At 43.5% G+C, this 18,320-nt stretch overlaps 3 protein-coding genes across 54 annotated transcripts in view; 1 reads left to right on the top strand and 2 right to left on the bottom strand.

Moving 5' to 3' along the window:
• The window catches only part of LOC128014507 (cyclin-G-associated kinase), a 37,847-nt gene extending 36,260 nt beyond the window's left edge, over positions 1 to 1,587 (bottom strand). For 2 of the 3 annotated variants that reach the window (XM_052598129.1, XM_052598145.1), the window contains exon 1: positions 1,191 to 1,579. In XM_052598129.1, coding sequence (XP_052454089.1) covers positions 1,191 to 1,332 — 142 coding nt within the window. In that variant the 5' untranslated portion in view covers positions 1,333 to 1,579. Of the gene's footprint in view, positions 1 to 1,190 lie in introns of all 3 variants that reach the window. The other variant, XM_052598137.1, reaches the window with a different exon arrangement.
• A 2,175-nt stretch (positions 1,588 to 3,762) lies between these two features.
• Positions 3,763 to 5,499, top strand: LOC128014290 (uncharacterized). 50 transcript variants are annotated; one of them, XM_052597960.1, is made up of 6 exons: positions 3,763 to 3,994; positions 4,147 to 4,245; positions 4,561 to 4,699; positions 4,754 to 4,854; positions 4,915 to 5,010; positions 5,197 to 5,499. In XM_052597960.1, the coding sequence occupies exons 1-6, from the start codon at positions 3,913 to 3,915 to the stop codon at positions 5,328 to 5,330; spliced, it is 651 nt and encodes a 216-aa protein (XP_052453920.1). In that variant the 5' UTR covers positions 3,763 to 3,912; the 3' UTR covers positions 5,331 to 5,499. The 50 variants fall into 50 exon arrangements, with proteins under 50 accessions (XP_052453920.1, XP_052453879.1, XP_052453858.1 ...); XM_052597919.1 differs by having other exon boundaries at positions 5,185 to 5,499; XM_052597898.1 differs by having other exon boundaries at positions 5,173 to 5,499.
• An 8,773-nt stretch (positions 5,500 to 14,272) lies between these two features.
• The window catches only part of LOC128014274 (SH2B adapter protein 3-like), a 43,952-nt gene continuing 39,904 nt past the window's right edge, over positions 14,273 to 18,320 (bottom strand). Inside the window, exon 8 of the mRNA XM_052597716.1 lies at positions 14,273 to 17,711. Within this exon, the coding sequence (XP_052453676.1) occupies positions 17,371 to 17,711 (341 nt within the window). The 3' untranslated portion in view covers positions 14,273 to 17,370. The remainder of the gene's footprint in view (positions 17,712 to 18,320) is intronic.

The following is an 18,320-nucleotide window of genomic DNA, read 5'->3' as shown; positions in this document are numbered from 1 at the left end:
GAAGGGCTGAACAGTTATGGACATGTTACTGTCATAACCCAACAGATTAACAAACGCTGTTCTTTTGAACGTTCTATTCATCAAAGAATTCTGCATTCCACAAATATATTAAACAACATAACCGTCATTAACATTGATAATGATAAGAAATGTTTCTTGAGCAGCAAGTCGCCATATTAGAATGATTTATGAAGGATCACGTGACACTGAAGACTGGAGTAATGAAGCAGTTTCAGTACTATTGATAATTGCTACAATACTAATATGTGATATTAATAATAGGACGATTTACAGTACTAAATTAAATAGCATTAATATTTCTGAAAGCCCATTTCTAATATGGAATAAAAAGCACCACACATATTTGATGTGTTATTTTATTGGTGGAAACAATTGCAAGATGTAAACTCAGAATTTAGAGAGAGAAACAAAGTCCAAACTGTGAGACAAACTCAGAATTGTGGGGAAAAGCCAGAATTCTGAGTGTATTTCTCACAGTTCTGAGAAATAAAGGTCAGCACAGAATTGTGAGATATAAACTCAGAACTCTGTCTTATTTGATGCATCAGAATTTTAAAATATGTATTCCATGGCAGAAACAGGCTTCCATAAAGATGTGATACTATGGTACTACCACAGAACATTTGATAAGGAATTAAACTACTAAGAAAATACCAGTAGTACCTTCATGGTTTTTTTTTACACATAGCATGGTGTGTGAATACATTCTGTACAGAGGTGCGTTTAAATTAAGATCAGTTCTTACATACAGATGAACCTATGGAATATGAATATGAACAATATTAACGTGACTATTCATATTCAGTCACAGAATATAACGATATACACATACACACACACACACACACACACACACACACACATATACATATATATATATATATATCTAATAGCCTCGAGAAGACACAAATGAACGTTTCAAATGTATGAGTTGATGTCAGGTGTATCATAGCATAAGTGACTAGCTAACAACTTAGCTATAGTTTAAGTCCATTGTCATTAAACTATAATCACAAATATACACATATATACTAACCCTAATGTTTATAAATGCAAATGAGACTATATTACGAACATTATATCGTCAGATTTATAGCTGTTTTAAATTAAATTCATGTTAAGCAGGGGTTAGCATGACTAGCCTGATGCTATTTTGAATGAGTCTTTACCTTCCGCGATGACTCGTTTGATCCGGAGCTTCATGTCTCCGAGCTCCACCACCTGCCCGACGAAGTCGTTTTGATCCCGGCTGGCGGCACCGGATCCGCCGGGCCCAGCCAGGAAATCGAGCGCTGACTGGAAAAGGGACATTCTGTCCCTCTTTTTCTGTTGCGCTTATTAACCGGAACCGGCACCGGATGGGAGAACAAGTGCACTAACTCAACTGGTGACGCAACTAGATAACAGAGCGTTAATTTGTATGTGAAAGTCTCTATTCTAGTGTGAATACATCCCGAGTACTGGTTCCGATCGACCTGCTCTCTCTCAGCAGTATTTCCGCAAGGTGCTGACGTGGGCCGGTGACGTCGCACGCACACGCACACAAACAAGTTGCTTTCAAACTCTGCTCTGGTTTGGCAGGTCTTTTTTGTCCGTCAGATCTGCAACGTAGCTGGTGACTAAGGTGATTGGAAGTCACTGAATTGTAGGTTTCAAAGTGCACTGAATTCTATACATCCATCGAAGTGTATGAATAATTGACGGAAAAATCGGAAAAGTATAGGCTATGTCTAAAATAGCGTGGCAGTACCATACAGTGATGATGGCATCAGATGGTAATAGGGAAATTCATGTACCATGGTTTTTACATGGTAATACCATAGTGCATGTAGGGTCCCGTATCAAAAACCATTCCTTTTGTTAGTATACCCTTACAAAAAAAAGTAGACTACTGTTGCGGACAGTAGCATGGTAAAGTTATGGTATCATCAGATGGTAGTACTTGGTACTTTAAATATGCCGTGATATTTACTGTAATGTTAAAAATACAATGGGAAAGTACCATGATATTTACTGTAATGTTAAAAATACAATGGTAAAGTACCATGGCACATTTGATGTTTTGTTAAAAATGAATATAATACAAGCATACGTGATTGAAAACAATACAGACTATACATAATAAGCAGCATACACTATCAAAAAATATATTTATATCATATATCATAGTTACTTACAATCACCTGAAGTGTTTAATATTTGCATTTTAACTACCCCATAATTACAATCATGCAAACACCATAAGATTTAAATGGTAAAATATTTGGTGTACTGCCTTAAATTTATTGTGATAATATATTTCAGTAATTTTCTATTGTGATATTGTAAAAAAAAAAAAAAAAAGCTTTTAACGTAACAGAAAATGAGGAAATATCACATATGATGTAAGATATTATGACAAATATTTATGGCCCTAAAATTAAAGATGTAAGTCCCTCTCGAATGGGAACTAGGGGGAACAGAGGGCACTATGGGGAATGTTTCTGGCATGACTGGTGTCTGAAGCATTAGTCTAAAGTTAAACACGACAATGAACTTGACAATGGCAGGCGGCAACCTATGACATCACAACTGGTGAAGCCCAGAGTATAAAAGGGCAGCTGTAAAATACACCACCCACTTTCTTGACTTCAGGAAGCCATTTGTTTCAGAGTGTGTCTAAACAGGCAAACTATGGCAAGCACTAGCACCACAAAATTTAGAAAGTGTGTTAATCCGAGTCAGTGTTTCTTCACACATGTTTTACTCACATATGGGCATTATGATCCTGGGTGAGGAGCATGCACACTCAGTACTTGAGGGGGCTGTTTGAATGCATTGTGAGCACTTTTCTTTGAGAGAGAGCTTCGCTCTCATCTTTCCCTTTTCTTGAGGGAATCGGGACAGCCATCTGCACCTCAGACTTTCAGGTTTTGTATCATGTGGGTTTGCACATGATGGCTGTGCTGGAGGCCTTCCAGACTGACCTACTGCAAGAGCTGGACCAGAGCTAGGGCCTCTCCCCGTAGGTGATGGCTCTCCTTGCCACCAAACAGACTGCCGCAGTGATCTGTGGATCCATGGCTATGGAGAGACATCTTTGGGTTAATCTGGCAGATATTGGGGAGGAGGAGAAATGTCTTAATGCGCCTGTTTCAGCTTCCAACCTCTTCAGCACATCCGTCGAGATGGTGGTTGGGAAGTTTAGGGAGGTGAAGGTGCACTCCATATATATCTAAATGGACTGTTTAGCCATTATGCCTCATCTTTGTGTGGTTTCATCTGAGAAGTGTCGGGGTCTGGCTTAAAACAAGGGAAACAATTCTGAAGAATATTTGCTACAAAACAGCTTTGACTTGCACAGTTTGGAAAAAAATACCATGGATGTGATCTTCACATGATGACAAAACAGTGGTATTTCGATTACATCAACTTCGTCTACGTTTGCTGGCGACAAAACAGCGAGATTCAGGAAGTGTCCGACTTTAAAGGTATTTTTTGACCCCTCCACTTACTGCAGCCACCTACTCTCGCCTACATTTCAGGCGAGGCAAGGCGCATCTCAAACAAGCCTAATATAAAGAAATGCAGAATCCTCTAGTAATAAGGTTACCTTAATTATTATGACATGGTTTAAAATCATTAGTTCATCCAACCCCAATCAAACACACCTGAACAAGCAAATCAAGGCCTTCCATTCAGATCTCTAGAAAGCTACGGGCAGGTGAGTTTGATCAGGGTTGGATTTGACCTGATCATCTTTGGATCTTTAAAACCCTAATTTACAGAGGTTGATGTTATAGTAACACGTTTATTCATTTTAGTTTTGTTCGCTTCACTGTCTGCTCCTTCTGGCACACCAATTCAGTACATTTTCCAGCAGAGATCATTGTGGAATCATAGGTTGGGAGGATGACAACTCGAGTTTATTGCTCAATGATTGCTGTTGCGTTGTGTCTGTTTGGTTACCTGAGCATAACAGACGCTACTCTAGGTGAGAATATCTGTTGATTTCATTACACAGCCTGAAGAAATGGAGAAATAAGTGGTTCTCAGTCTTTGAATATAGGATTGGGAATGGGTAGTATGTTTTAAAATGCTTCTGATTTGAAAATAAATGTTGTTGTTGTTATATTTTTAATTAAGGTTTGGGATGTCTTGGGAAGCTGAAGGGTTTGCTGTCCCATCGAGGATTTCCTTCTGATCGAGAATGCTCTGGAGGAATCAAATGTTCTCAATTTCACTGTGAGCCTGTTTCGGTTTTTAATTGATGCTAGGGGTGCTCCAAAAAAAGCCTTTAGACATTATTTTTGGTCAGATGTTGATGAAGTAATACATTTTGCCCTTTTTGTTTTATTCTCTTCTAAAGTTTGAATGCATCCCTTAAGATAGGTATTAAACTCAGGACAGATTTTTTAGAATAAACAGGAATAATACTTGGACTATAGTTCACGCTGTAGGTATATCTTTCTATTCCTAAACTAAATGTTTTGAGCAGTATGTTCATGTGGCATATCGTCTATATGCACAGACTAAAGCTGACGATCTGTGTCCATGCAGTGAAGCCAGGTCAGTGTCCCGACCCGAAGAACATTCCACTGTTTGCTGAAAGCTGTGTCCGTGATGGCCAGTGCCCTGCCACACAGAAATGTTGCCCAACCACTCGTGGCCATGCATGCAGTGAACCAAGCGGTCAGGGTCAAGGAATGGGCCAGGGTCAGGGTCAAGGAATGGGTCAGGGCCAGGGTCAGGGCCAGGGTCAGGGTCAAGGAATGGGTCAGGGCCAGGGTCAGGGTCAAGGAATGGGTCAGGGCCAGGGTCAGGGTCAAGGAATGGGTCAGGGCCAGGGTCAGGGTCAAGGAATGGGCCAGGGTCAAGGAATGGGTCAGGGTCAAGGAATGGGTCAGGGTCAAGGAATGGGCCAGGGCCAGGGTCAAGGAATGGGTCAGGGTCAGGGCCAGGGTCAAGGAATGGGTCAGGGCCAGGGTCAAGGAATGGGTCAGGGCCAGGGTCAGGGTCAAGGAATGGGTCAGGGTCAAGGAATGGGCCAGGGCCAGGGCCAAGGAATGGGCCAGGGAATGGGCCAGGGAATGGGCCAGGGAATGGGCCAGGGAATGGGCCAGGGAATGGGCCAGGGAATGGGCCAAGGAATGGGCCAAGGAATGGGCCAAGGAATGGGCCAAGGAATGGGCCAAGGAATGGGCCAAGGAATGGGCCAAGGAATGGGCCAAGGAATGGGCCAAGGAATGGGCCAAGGAATGGGCCAAGGAATGGGCCAAGGAATGGGCCAAGGAATGGGCCAAGGGAGCAGTCAGGGCCACGGTCGGTGATGTGGTCAGGGAAACTGTGGACTTTGAAACTTTCATATAAATTTTTCATAACCCCATACTGTAGATCTTTTCAATTCAGTGCATTATTCATATGCCCCCCCCCTCCTTTTTTTGCAAAAACCATTTAGAAAGACTCTTTCCCTCAAATAAAGAAAATTGCTTGATTGAAGAGTTGTCTTATTATTTGGCTGTTTTCTCACAATTGCTTTCTGGCATCCGTGTCTGGCACCAGTCTCCTCCCTGAGACCTGGACATTTAAAAGTGACCTTTGCCAAGTATGGTAACCCATACTCTGAATTGGTGCTCTGCATTTAACCCATCCAAGTGTGCCCACACTGTAGTGAGAAGTGAACACCCACCCGGAGCAGTGGGCAACTATATCTAGCACCCGGGGACCAACTGGGGGTTCAGTGCCTTGCTCAAGGGCACTTCAACCATAAGTATTGAGGGTGGAAGAGAGTGCTGTTCATTCACTCCCCACACACCTACAACTCCTGCCAGCACTGAGACGTGAACCAGTGACCTGGGGCCTGTTCTTCGTAGGTCGCTAACTCCGTTAGCTGGATTTGAATGTTGACGATTTGGCGTGATCTTGGATCGTTTGGTTCTTCGAAGATCATCCCGGAGCTTCTGTCATAGCAACCGGTCCGTTAGCTTAAACCTGCTCGGGAGCAGGCTTATTTCATGTAAACAGGATTAGATCGCTTCTTTTCAACCAGAACTGATACTCAAAATATGTCTGCTACCACCGCTACTTTATTACAAGAGTATCGTACTGATCCAGGGACAATTTAAAATAATTATTTAAGATTATTTTATTAAATTGTATTAATTATTTAAAAATAATATAAAAAATGCTACTATAGGCAAATATTTATTTGTCATAAAATTACTTCATAATTGTATTAGAGTCTTACATGTTATACAGATAATAGAGTCTTGCATTATTTTGAGTGATGACTGCTATTATAAGAGTGGCTTGATGGAGCGCAGGAGATGCAGATAACATGTTATTGACCCTTAAGAAACTTTCATTAATGCTGTCACGTAACAAATCTGTCCAAATATAAAATGAAATTTATAGATAATTTCTACATTGAAATAAAAATGTAAAGACTGCACAACTATTATAAATTGCGAATCCAAATAATTGGGAATCATGAAAACATTGATAATAAAATTTAAAAAAATGATCTATTATCTGTTTCGTGTATCTATTATAACATTTATGTAGTTTTGTTTGCTTGGCTGTTTCCTTATAAAAGTCCAGAAATTTGTCAAGTTTTTCGTCGGGTGTCGTTTTAAATTATATGACGTCATTACATTGGCGTCTTGCCACCAGCCAATCGCTGCACTGCTGATCATGATTTCGAGTATCGATACATATCCCCTTTTAAGACAACCATCTCGGTTACGTATGTAACCTTGGTTCCCTGAATAGGGAACGAGATGCTGCGGTGACGTCACCACGTATGGGAACACCTCTGGTGTGACGAATGTCTGAAGCCCTATACCATCCCGCCAATCCTATTGGCCAAATGGCGCATAGCACCACCCTGCGCATGCGCGCGCATGATATACCTGGGTGCAGCGCGCCATTTCGCTCAGATTTCATGACTGAAGATGAAGAGTTATCAAGGTACGGAACGGCCAGAACCGCAGCATCTCGTTCCCTATTCAGGGAACCAAGGTTACATACGTAACCGAGATGTTCCCTATCATAGGTCACTTCGATGCTGCGGTGACGTCACCACGTATGGGAACGATATACCAAAACGCCTGACGTACCTGATAACTGAGATCCGAGGAAGCAACTGCTCAAGCGGAGAGAACCCGGGAGCCAGGGGCCATCCTCACATCCAGACTGTAGGATTTGATAAAAGTGCTCGGTGAGGACCATCCTGCCGCAGCACAGATATCATCCATAGAAGAGCCACTGAGAAAAGCTTGAGAAGAAGCTACAGCTCGAGTGGAATGAGCCTTAACCCCTAAGGGTGAAGCGAGTCCGCGCGCCTCATAGGCCAAAGAAATCGCCTCCACCAGCCAATGGGACATGCGCTGTTTTGTAACTGCATGGCCCTTACTTTTATGTCCAAAGCAGACAAACAGCTGGTCAGAACCACGCCAAGGAGCTGTGCGATCCACATAAGTCTTTAAAGCTCTCACAGGGCAAAGACTTAGATCTCCTGACCCGGCCTCGGCAGGCGAAAAAGCTTCCAGAACCACTTGCTGAAAGCGAAAAGGGTTAGATGCGACCTTAGGAACATAGTTAGGCCTGGGCCGCAGCAGCACCTTCACAGAGCCTGGTGCAAATTCCATGCATGAGGGTGAAACAGAAAGAGCCTGTAAATCCCCAACTCTCTTGAGGGAGGATAAAGCCATGAGAAGAAGTGTCTTCAATGTCAGGATTTTATCCGATACGGTCTCCAAGGGCTCAAACGGATGCCCTGATAAACCTAACAACACAATGGATAAATCCCATGAAGGAACTCGCACAGGGCGGAAAGGCCTCAGCCGTCGCGCACCCTGTATGAAACGAGAAACTAATGGATGACGCCCCACAGAGGCACCGCCTATGCATTCGTGGTAAGCTGAAATGGCTGCCACGTAAACCTTTAAAGTGGCTGGTGTAACGCCATCCGAGAAACGCTCCTGGAGGAACTCCAGCACTGAAGCCACTGGGCAGTAAACTGGATCCACATTATGATTACCACACCAGGCTGTAAACAGTCTCCACTTGAAAGCATATAAGCGTCTCGTAGAAGCTGCTCTAGAACTCAATATAGTCTCAGTAGTTTCAGCAGAAAGACCGGGACATACTAACGCACTCCGCTCAGTGGCCACGCCCACAGTTTCCACAGATCTGGCCTCGGGTGCCAAATCAGCCCCTGTGCTTGTGATAATAAATCCTGTCTGATGGGAATCTCCCACGGAGAGCCCGCTAGCAGACTGATCAGATCCGCAAACCACGGCTGCGTGTGCCATCGCGGAGCCACCAGCAGCAGCTGTTCCACTCTGTCCCGGCGTAATCTGCATAATACCGCTGGGATCAAACGAATCGGAGGAAAAGCATACAGACTGGTCCTGGGCCAGCTGTGAGCTAACGCATCCACGCCCAGGGGCGATGGGGAGCGTAGGGAGAACCATAGCGGGCAATGCGTAGTCATGCTCGATGCGAATAAATCCACTTTCGCTTTGCCGAATATCCGCCATAAAAGATCCACCGTCTGGGGGTGTAATCGCCATTCTCCCTGTTCCAGAGCCTGTCTGGATAACAGATCCGCTCCGAAATTCAATCGTCCGGGGACATGAATGGCCCGGATCGAGAGAAACTTGTCCCGAGACCACAGAAGAACACGCCTCGCCAGCCTGCACAGGGGGCGAGAGCGCAATCCTCCTTGATGGTTCAGATAAGACACAACCGCTGTGTTGTCTGATCTGAGTAGCACATGACGGCCGATCAGCAAATCCGAGAAATACTGGAGAGCCAGAAAAACTGCCAGTAATTCCAGTCTGTTTATATGCCAGCCGCGCTGAGCCGCTGTCCACACTCCGTGGGCTGGTCGCCCTCGACACACAGCTCCCCAACCAGTCAAAGACGCGTCCGTCGTGACAGTCTCTCGGAAAGCATAAATTCCCAATCGAACTCCTGACAGGAGAAATTCGGTTGACATCCAAATTTTCAGCGACATCACACACCGCCGTGTCACCGAAATCGTGCGATGCGGGAGACAACGGGGTGAAATATTCCGCCTTTTCGTCCACCACTGAAAAGGGCGCATTTGAAGCAATCCCAGACGAATCACGGGGGATGCTGCTGCCATTAGACCCAAGAGCCTGAGGCACAATCTCACCGTCACCGTGCGACCCGCTTTGAAGTGCCGCACGCATGACGCAATCGACTGAGCGCGCGGGAGAGAAAGCTTCGCTGTCATCGCGCGAGAGTCCAGATCTATTCCAAGAAAAGTTATCCGTTGAGAGGGAGTTAAAACACTCTTCTTGAAATTTGTTCGTAAGCCCAGGCTGTTTAAATGATTCAGCACAAGATCTCGGTGAGAGTGTGCTTGAGTCCGCGATTGCGCTATCACCAGCCAATCGTCCAAATAGTTCAACACACGAACGCCCTGGAGCCGCAACGGGGCCAGAGCTGCGTCCATGCACTTTGAGAACGTACGGGGCGCTAAAGCCAAGCCAAAGGGAAGAACGCGGTACTGATACGCTTTGCCCTCTAAAGCGAATCTGAGGAACTTCCTGTGTCTCTGGACGATCTGAATATGGAAATACGCATCCTTCAGATCGATCGTAGTAAACCAATCGCTTGGTCGGATCTGAGACAGAATATTTTTCACCGTCAACATCTTGAATTTGCTCGGTCTGAGTGCAAGATTCAGACGGCGTAAATCCAGAATGGGTCGTAACCCGCCGTCTTTTTTCGGTACCACGAAATAACGGCTGTAAAAACCTGTCTCCATCTGAGAGGGGTGTACTTCTTCTATAGCCCCTTTGCTCAGCAGAGCTGACATTTCTTGTCGCAGCACCGCCATTTCCGTAGACTTCACCGTAGTGGGAAGAATTCCGCGGAAAGGAGGCGGGCCTTTCCGAAACTGAATGGTGTATCCGTGACAAACCGTGCGTAACACCCATTGAGGAATGCCGGGCAAGCGTTCCCACGCGGCCCGAAACAATATTAACGGTTTCAAAGCTTCCGCTCCCAGCAACGCCGTCATACGCGTTAAAACGACCGGACACGAAAAACCCGTGGTGTTCGTGCACCGGGGAAGCGTATGCGCCGGAGTCGTTGCGTTCCGTTGAGTATAATCCTGAAACGTGTCCACGGCAGGAATTAGGCCAACAGATGGAACATCGGGCTCTGCCGCTAGCGAAAAAGCGGCGGCTGTGTGAGCCGTCATAAACGGGCCGTTTGTGTAGGGTCCTTGAGTCGTCCCTCGAACTCCGAAAGCAGGATTGCGCAGAGTGTCTGAGGGAGCGTCTGTCATTACAGCTCGATCCAATGTTGCTCGAGGCGCTGTTAGCGGCGAGACAATCAATGTTTGAGCATGGGGACTGCAATGAGAGTGTGGGATGCGCGAAAGCGGTCCGACAGCGCTCTCTAGCGGAGGGCACAGTCCCTGGCAAGCAGCAAAAGGATCAGGAGCTGCTATTCGGCACCCGAGAACGAGAGGCTTTAGCCGTCGAGGTCAGGTTCAAACGCTTACGTTGACGCTGGTGCGCCGGAGGAAAAACCCTAGGGCCCCAGTCCTTACGAGGAGGCGCCATGGGTGTAGGTTCCTCTCGAGAGGCTGCTCGCTGGCGGTGAGAGGAGGTTGAGCGAGAACGCGCGGGCGCTTGCCGGCGTTCGACCTCCCTGGGTCTGCGGGGAATCAGCTGGCGGAAAGCGGCTGATTGCTGTTTCGCTGCCCTGAACTTCTCCACTACTGACGTGACAGCCTCACCGAACAATCCATCCCTGGAGACAGGGGCATCCATAAGGAAAGATTTATCCTTCTCCTTTATATCGGTGAGATTAAGCCAGAGGTGGCGCTCAACCGAAATCAAACCGGCCATAGTACGGCCCACTGCACGAGCGGTATGTTTGGTAGCGCGTAGCGCCAAATCCGTAGCTCTACGCAGTTCTTTAACTGCCTCCGGTGTGATGCCCTCACCTTCATCCAATTCCTTTAATAACTCCGCCTGGTAGGCCTGAAGGACCGCCATAGAGTGGAGCGACGCAGCCGCCTGACCAGCCGCCATGTAGGATTTACCCACCAAACTAGACGTGACTCGACACGCCTTCGAAGGAAGAAGGGGGCGAGACTTCCAAGCCGCGGCCGAACTAGGCGCAAGGTGTTCGGCGAGAGTCTCTTCCACCGGGGGCATCATAGTATAGCCATGGTTCGCCATATCAGAAACGGTGGCGAAATCCGCGGCCGCGGCGTTAGTAATCCGCGCCGAAAATGGCTGTTTCCAGGACCTCGAAACCTCCTGGTGGAGGTCCGGGAAAAAAGGCAAAGGCCTTCGGGGCTGTGTAGGTGTCCGACTGGTTAAAAAACGGTCGTCCAGCTTGGAAGAAGGTTGGGCCTCGGCCTTGTCAACCTCCCAGTCTAGCCCCAATTTACCCACCGCACGAGAAACCACATCCAACAGCTCACTGTAGGAGGGGGAAACACGCCTCTCCTGTCCGCTAGGAGGAAGAGGGCTAGTGTCGGTCGCGAAGTCCTCAGACCCCGAGGCCGCGGTGGATAAAACATCGTCGTCATAGCGTCCACAACCGAAGGAGATGGCGGTGCATGCCTCCGGTGTGGGAAGTAAATCCTCATTAGAGAAGACGACGGGCTCAGTATAAGTTTTATTCTGCAGCAGGGTAGGGGAGAGCGAGCGATGTGGAGAATATTCCAGCGCTGCGCTGTCCACAAAATCCATGTCGCACGTGTCACCCCAGGCCCTCGCCTCGTGCGGTGCCTCGGCAGTCGCAGAGGTGACCTGACGGGGGTTAGACTCGAGGGCGACATTAGAGAAAACTTCCACCCTGGAGCGCAGTACTCTGAGCCGCAGGCCATCACAATGGGGACAGGAAGAAAGGCCGCTAAGCGCCGCCTGTGCGTGATGTAAACCAAGACATACTACGCACCTGTCATGAGTGTCCCCCGCCGTGATGTACCTGGTACATGGCTCCTTACATTTTCGAAAGCTCATCGCGTCCGCGAAGAGGAGTTAACACTGCTCGAAGAGATCGCTGGAGAACGCGAGACGATAGGGCACAGATGATTCGCTATTCCTGAAGGAATGAAATCTGAGCGAAATGGCGCGCTGCACCCAGGTATATCATGCGCGCGCATGCGCAGGGTGGTGCTATGCGCCATTTGGCCAATAGGATTGGCGGGATGGTATAGGGCTTCAGACATTCGTCACACCAGAGGTGTTCCCATACGTGGTGACGTCACCGCAGCATCGAAGTGACCTATGATAGGGAAACATGAATGCGCAATTATCTCAGATAACTCAATCGAGCGATACTAATCATACACAACAGGTGTGTTCGAATAACCCAATTAGCCGGGTCATGATTAGCACGATGATACTTGGATGTGTCATTTGATCTCTGATGTAATAAGCGACGTACGAAGAACGGCCCCTGGTTACAAGTGCTATTTTAATTTTTTTTTCCTTAAAGTGTATTGGCCCAATTTTCATGGAGGTTCTTGAGCTGTTTCAGGTGTCACAAATGCATCTGCTTGCAGTCTGTGGTGGAATTAAAAGCGTCTGGTGGCATTTACTAGTGTGAATTTAATATTTTTATTTTTAAATAAGTGTTTGCTTTCCTACATGATGGAGCTTCATAAATGGGGACAACATGTGGGGGATAAACAAATATTTTCATATTAAATATAACTTTTGTAGAAGATTTGTATTCAAGATTTTATTATGACATGAAGCCCCGGGGCCTGTTCTTCGTACGTCGCTTATTACATCCGAGATCAAATGACACATCCAAGTATCATCGTGCTAATCATGACCCGGCTAATTGGGTTATTCGAACACACCTGTTGTGTATGATTAGTATCGCTCGATTGAGTTATCTGAGATAATTGCGCATTCATGTGTTGTCTTAAAAGGGGATATGTATCGATACTCGAAATCATGATCAGCAGTGCAGCGATTGGCTGGTGGCAAGACGCCAATGTAATGACGTCATATAATTTAAAACGACACCCGACGAAAAACTTGACAAATTTCTGGACTTTTATAAGGAAACAGCCAAGCAACAAAACTACATAAATGTTATAATAGATACATGAAACAGATAATAGATACATGTTTTTATTTTATTAGAAATGTTTTCATGATTCCCAATTATTTAGATTCACAATTTATAATAGTTGTGCAGTCTTTACATTTTTATTTGAATGTAGAAATTATCTATTCATTTGACAGATTTGTTACGTCACAGCATTAATGAAAGTTTCTTAAGGGTCAATATAATGTTATCTGCATCTCCTGCGCTCCATCAAGCCACTCTTATAATAGCAGTCATCACTCAAAATAATGCACGACTCTATTATCTGTATAGCATGTGTGTAAGACTCTAATACAATTACATATGTCGCAGCTTTAAACCTTTAGAGTGCATTGGTCCAGGTAAAAAGCCTCAAGCCATGAAGGGGGCTGGTCTGTCCCAATCTGAGGACCTCCTTCAAGCGGTAGAGCACAACGGAGGAGGCACAAAGCTAGAGGGAGAAGAAAAGATCTCAGTTAAGTGATCCAGAGTAATCACTTGGAGTAGTCTAGGGTCCCAGAGGCTAATTAAAATCTGCCTCTTTCCTGCGACTATCATCTGACTGAATTTGGGTGGAGGCTATGATGCACTTTTACATCTGACCCTGAAGCTGGACCTATGATGTTTTTGGCAGCATGCTTCTTTCCATCACCTGCTTTACTGATGGTTCGGCATTAGTGGCTGGTTGTGGATGCATCATCTATTTCAGACAGTTTAGCAAGTAGTAGGGGTCGCTAGGCAGCTTGCCAAGTTGTTAGGCTCTGTTTGTGCCTCCTTGTGTACTACGAGCATCATCAGGCCTCCTCTCACTGTACGGAGTTAAAATATTGAGGGCTCCATATGCCAGAGCTCTGATAGGACAGCATCTGAGAGTTGTAGGTTCTCCGTGAGCCTCCCAGGATGTCCCGAGTGTGCGGCATAGTTAGGCTTGGCTTGGTACTGGCTATGTAGTATGAACTGTATACTATATACATTTCTACTCTATACAAATATGTTATGTAATGTCCAAAATTAAATGACCTTATTTAACAATGAACCTCTGGAACAAATTAGAAAGTAAATTAGTAAAGTGTTGAGTGCAATCTGAAACATGAAAATGTGCGTCCATAAAACAATATTTCTTCAATTTTGTTCAATACACTCAACATAAAAAAGCGAAAAATACTAGTGGATTGAAACATTAGCTTTATTTCTAAAAAAAAAAAGATCAAATATACAGTTGATATAATTTAATATGCATTTGCTACATGCAAAGTAACTAGAAAGTTTGATCAGAAAGCAGTGATGAAATGGTTAAAGTAGCTGCGGGTAAGCCCAGGAGATTACAGTGCTCTTTTACAATTCTTACTAACAACAGTATAGAGAGAAGACATACATTCATCAGTTAAACTTTGTGGGACCTAAGATGTGACTCAATACAGGGCCTGAATGCACAAAACATCTCAAAGTGCACAACACCACTCCAGGATCAGATCTTCTCATTTCAGTCACAATATAATACAACACAAATGACTTTGAGATGCACTTTTGTCAATATGGCCTGTTTGGAGTAAGCAATTCATTACCAGACAATGCAGCGGGGTTTTTTTTTTTCTGATCGAGTCAGCTATATGAAATTTAATCTGTACATATTACAAATCATTTTAGAAACAATGTATTTGCATAAAACAAGTGTTTTATAACTATAAAAGGACATTCTGAGTCATCTGCAAAGCAGCATATTAATTTGAACAATACTCTGCTGAATTGAGCACATCACTGATTGGTGGACATGCATGTCAATGACACAAGTAATTAAGGAACTGAATTATTCTAACTCCATCTGCTCAATACTGCTCTGACACCATCCAATCATAAAAATTAAAAAAACAGTCCACCTGGAATACACAGTCCACAATGCAATGCGAGGTAGTGATACACAGGTACAGTTCACACTTTCATATCATGTTTAAAATATTTATATACTTATAGAGTGTAGAATGTGGTTGCATACTCCTTGCCACAGACAGGATTGTGAAACAGTTTGTGGTATCGAGGGCTTGATAGAAAAATGAAGAAAATACAGCTGATAAAGATCTGAAGAGCAAGAACTAAATGTACTGTAGCACAGACCGGATTCTGCAGCAAAGCAGATGAGAGTCTAGAAAGTTTTCTTGGTTTGGATCATTAATTGAAACTCACAAAACCAGAAGAAAAAAGTAATTATATGGTATGAAGCTTATTTTAGGACCATTATTATTTATTTAGAATTATAATATCATAATATATATATATATATATATATATATATATATATATATATATATATATATATAAATTATTTTAATTATATATTTTTTCTTTTGACATTTGACTGAAATGTGATTTTGCCAAATTCTGTATGAATGAGATATTAAGGGATTTGGGCATCTGTGCTTAATACAGAGTATTGTGGTAGTGTTAAGCCACAAATAAAGACATTCACAACAATTCAGAAAAAGACAAAAAGGAGAACAAGCTCCAAAAACATCAAGCAATGTTTTTTTTTTTTCTAGTGAAAAATGACAGAAAAATAGCATAAAATCAACTATTTACGGTGTCAGATTTGGAAGCTGTTAGTTTAAAAGTAGTATTTCTACAGCTAATAAAGCCATGAAACAGGTTAAAATGTGTTAAAACAGATAGAAAGAATGTATTCATAGGTTAAAACAAGTTCATTATAAAATATGACAATTGAGGCATAAAAACATATTACCTATAATTCTAGCTATTGCTGGTTTGGTTTGGTGAATTTTATTCTTTGGTCAGTTAAACTGTGAACCTCTAGCATCCAAGATGACACGACTTACTGTGTTGATGTTAACATGTGGTTCTATAGTCTATATTATTTGGCTTTCTAATACACAAAACATATAGAAACCTGTGTATCTATTGTATAATACATAAACAATCTGAAAGTGTGTGTGTGTGTGTGTGTGTGTGTGCATCCAGATTAAAATTTTTTGAATCTTTTAGATATTAAACCCTGTATCTACACCAGACACCTGCGACAAAACTAAATGACTCTGGTCATAATTAAAAGTTGTCGTCTACACTGTGATCACCTGATGTGGACACCCCACTTCTCCATTTCTCTTTCGGACTCCAGCCTCATCTAAAATTAAGCGATTTTATAAAGAAAATATAATTTGCTTAATTTCTTTGTATACATTACATTATATTCTTTACAGGTTTAAATAAATTCTGACCGTTATAACAAAAGCCAGCTCATGATGTTTCTAATCTGACAATCATTTTAATAATTATTTATTTTTATCCATTCGCACATGCAGTTGTAGAAATTCTAACATAGGTACAATTTATTATAAATTTAATCAAAATCAATTCTATAATAGATTTCTATTAAAAAAAATTAAAGTGATTTTATTGTCATTTTGATAATCGCTCAGCCTTCTAATTTTACTAATTTTAATGATTTTTAATGATTTCTAAAAAAAAATGCATGTGCATTTGCAGGAATACAAACATTTGTAACATTAACAATAAAGTTAATCATATGCAAAATATATTTTTATAATAAGATAAAGATAAATAAAAAAAAATGTTATTTTAATGATCGCTGAAGTCTAGCCTTCTGGTCTGACGTACTAATTTGAATGATTTTGTTTTGTCTAATAAGAATATGCAGTTGTAGGAATACAAACATACATAAAATGATCAAACCAATCACATGCTATATATCAATTTCTGTTTAAAACAAACAAACAAACAAAAGTTTTGGTCTGATTGATTGTTGTTTTAGTAATCGTTGATTACTAAAGTCTAGCCTCGAGCTTACTGCTGACTGTGAACGTATCCAGTGCAGACGACCTCAAGTTGTTGCGATGTCGGCCGCTTCCAGTGTAGACACAGACGTGTTTTTGAATAGACCCTTGGTTTGTTGACGCCATCGTGAAACGTTCCCATCTGCTACTTCCAACAAATCCTCTGAGCAGCCGTCTATTACACCTTCTTACTTGAGTTTTTCTACAACGATTTGATAGTGAAACATCTGTATAATACATTCACAAGGTAGACAGCTGGCAGGGTTGGGTGTCAGGTGTCTGGCAGTACTGTTCAAACACATGTGCAACACACGAGTGCCACACGTGCCTCTACCCCGAGTCTCGTGCGCAATCTCGCACGACTCCAACTCCTTTCTCCATTTGGCTGCCGAGTGCTCTCCATCCAGGCGGGAATTCTGGAGCACTTTTCATCTTTTGTTCTATTCTTCATCCTCTGTCTCTGTCAGAAGAACATGTACTGGTTGTCGATGGCTCTCTTGCGCCCCCTGTTGGGAGGCTCCAGCTCGTAGTCAGAGTCCCGGTTGGCCAGTAGGGGCGGCAGCGGGTTTGGGTGGCGGAGCAGGTTTCTGCGGCCCACCGACTCGCTCCGGCGCAGGGGGACGGGAACGGGGCGATCTGGAAATGAAAGGGGCATGTGGTGCTGGAGCGCGTCTAATGCGGACGACTGGACCGTGGAGGGGCTGGATTGAGGGCAAGAATCCGGACTACAGTGAGCCAGACTCGGCTCCGAGCTCCAGCGAGAGAACGGCACCAATAACGGAGAGCCAAGAGCCGAACTCTGACCTAGAGAGATGCAACAGAGAAATTATTAATGCAAATCAGCATATTAGAATGATTTCTGAAGGATCATGTGACACTGAATAATGAACACATGAATAAATTACATCTCAGAATATATTCACATATTTAAATTGAAATGATATTTCACAATATTACTGTTTTTATTGAATTTTTATTAAATAAATCCAGCTTTGTTTAGCAGAAGAGACTTCTTTTATAAACAACGACCCCGAACCTTTTGTATTCTTACAAATTCTTTCCATCAATAGAAATTATTATGGATAAAAATCATGAACTATTTTAAATCTAAACCTCAATAACCATATTATACTCCCTATATCCCATAGAGGGCATTGTCTTCACACTCACAACCTCTACTAGTGTCACAGTGTGTTTGAAGTATATAGAAGTCAAATGTGTATATGAATGTGTGTGCTAAAAAATAGTTTTGGGCTTGACCGCATTATTACAGCTTGTGAGGGAGGGACTGCAGGAAACAGAAACTTGATGGCAGGTTAGTCTGAAGTCATAGTGTCTGCAGTTCTGATGATATGCTTTGCGTGCATGGATGAGTGTGTGCTCGTGTGTTTGAGAGAGTGCATGTTTCCTTAT

The sequence above is a fragment of the Carassius gibelio genome, chromosome A5 (genome assembly GCF_023724105.1).
Source record: "Carassius gibelio isolate Cgi1373 ecotype wild population from Czech Republic chromosome A5, carGib1.2-hapl.c, whole genome shotgun sequence".
Taxonomy (NCBI): Eukaryota; Metazoa; Chordata; class Actinopteri; order Cypriniformes; family Cyprinidae; genus Carassius; species Carassius gibelio.
This window is presented reverse-complemented; position numbering and strand designations above follow the sequence as displayed.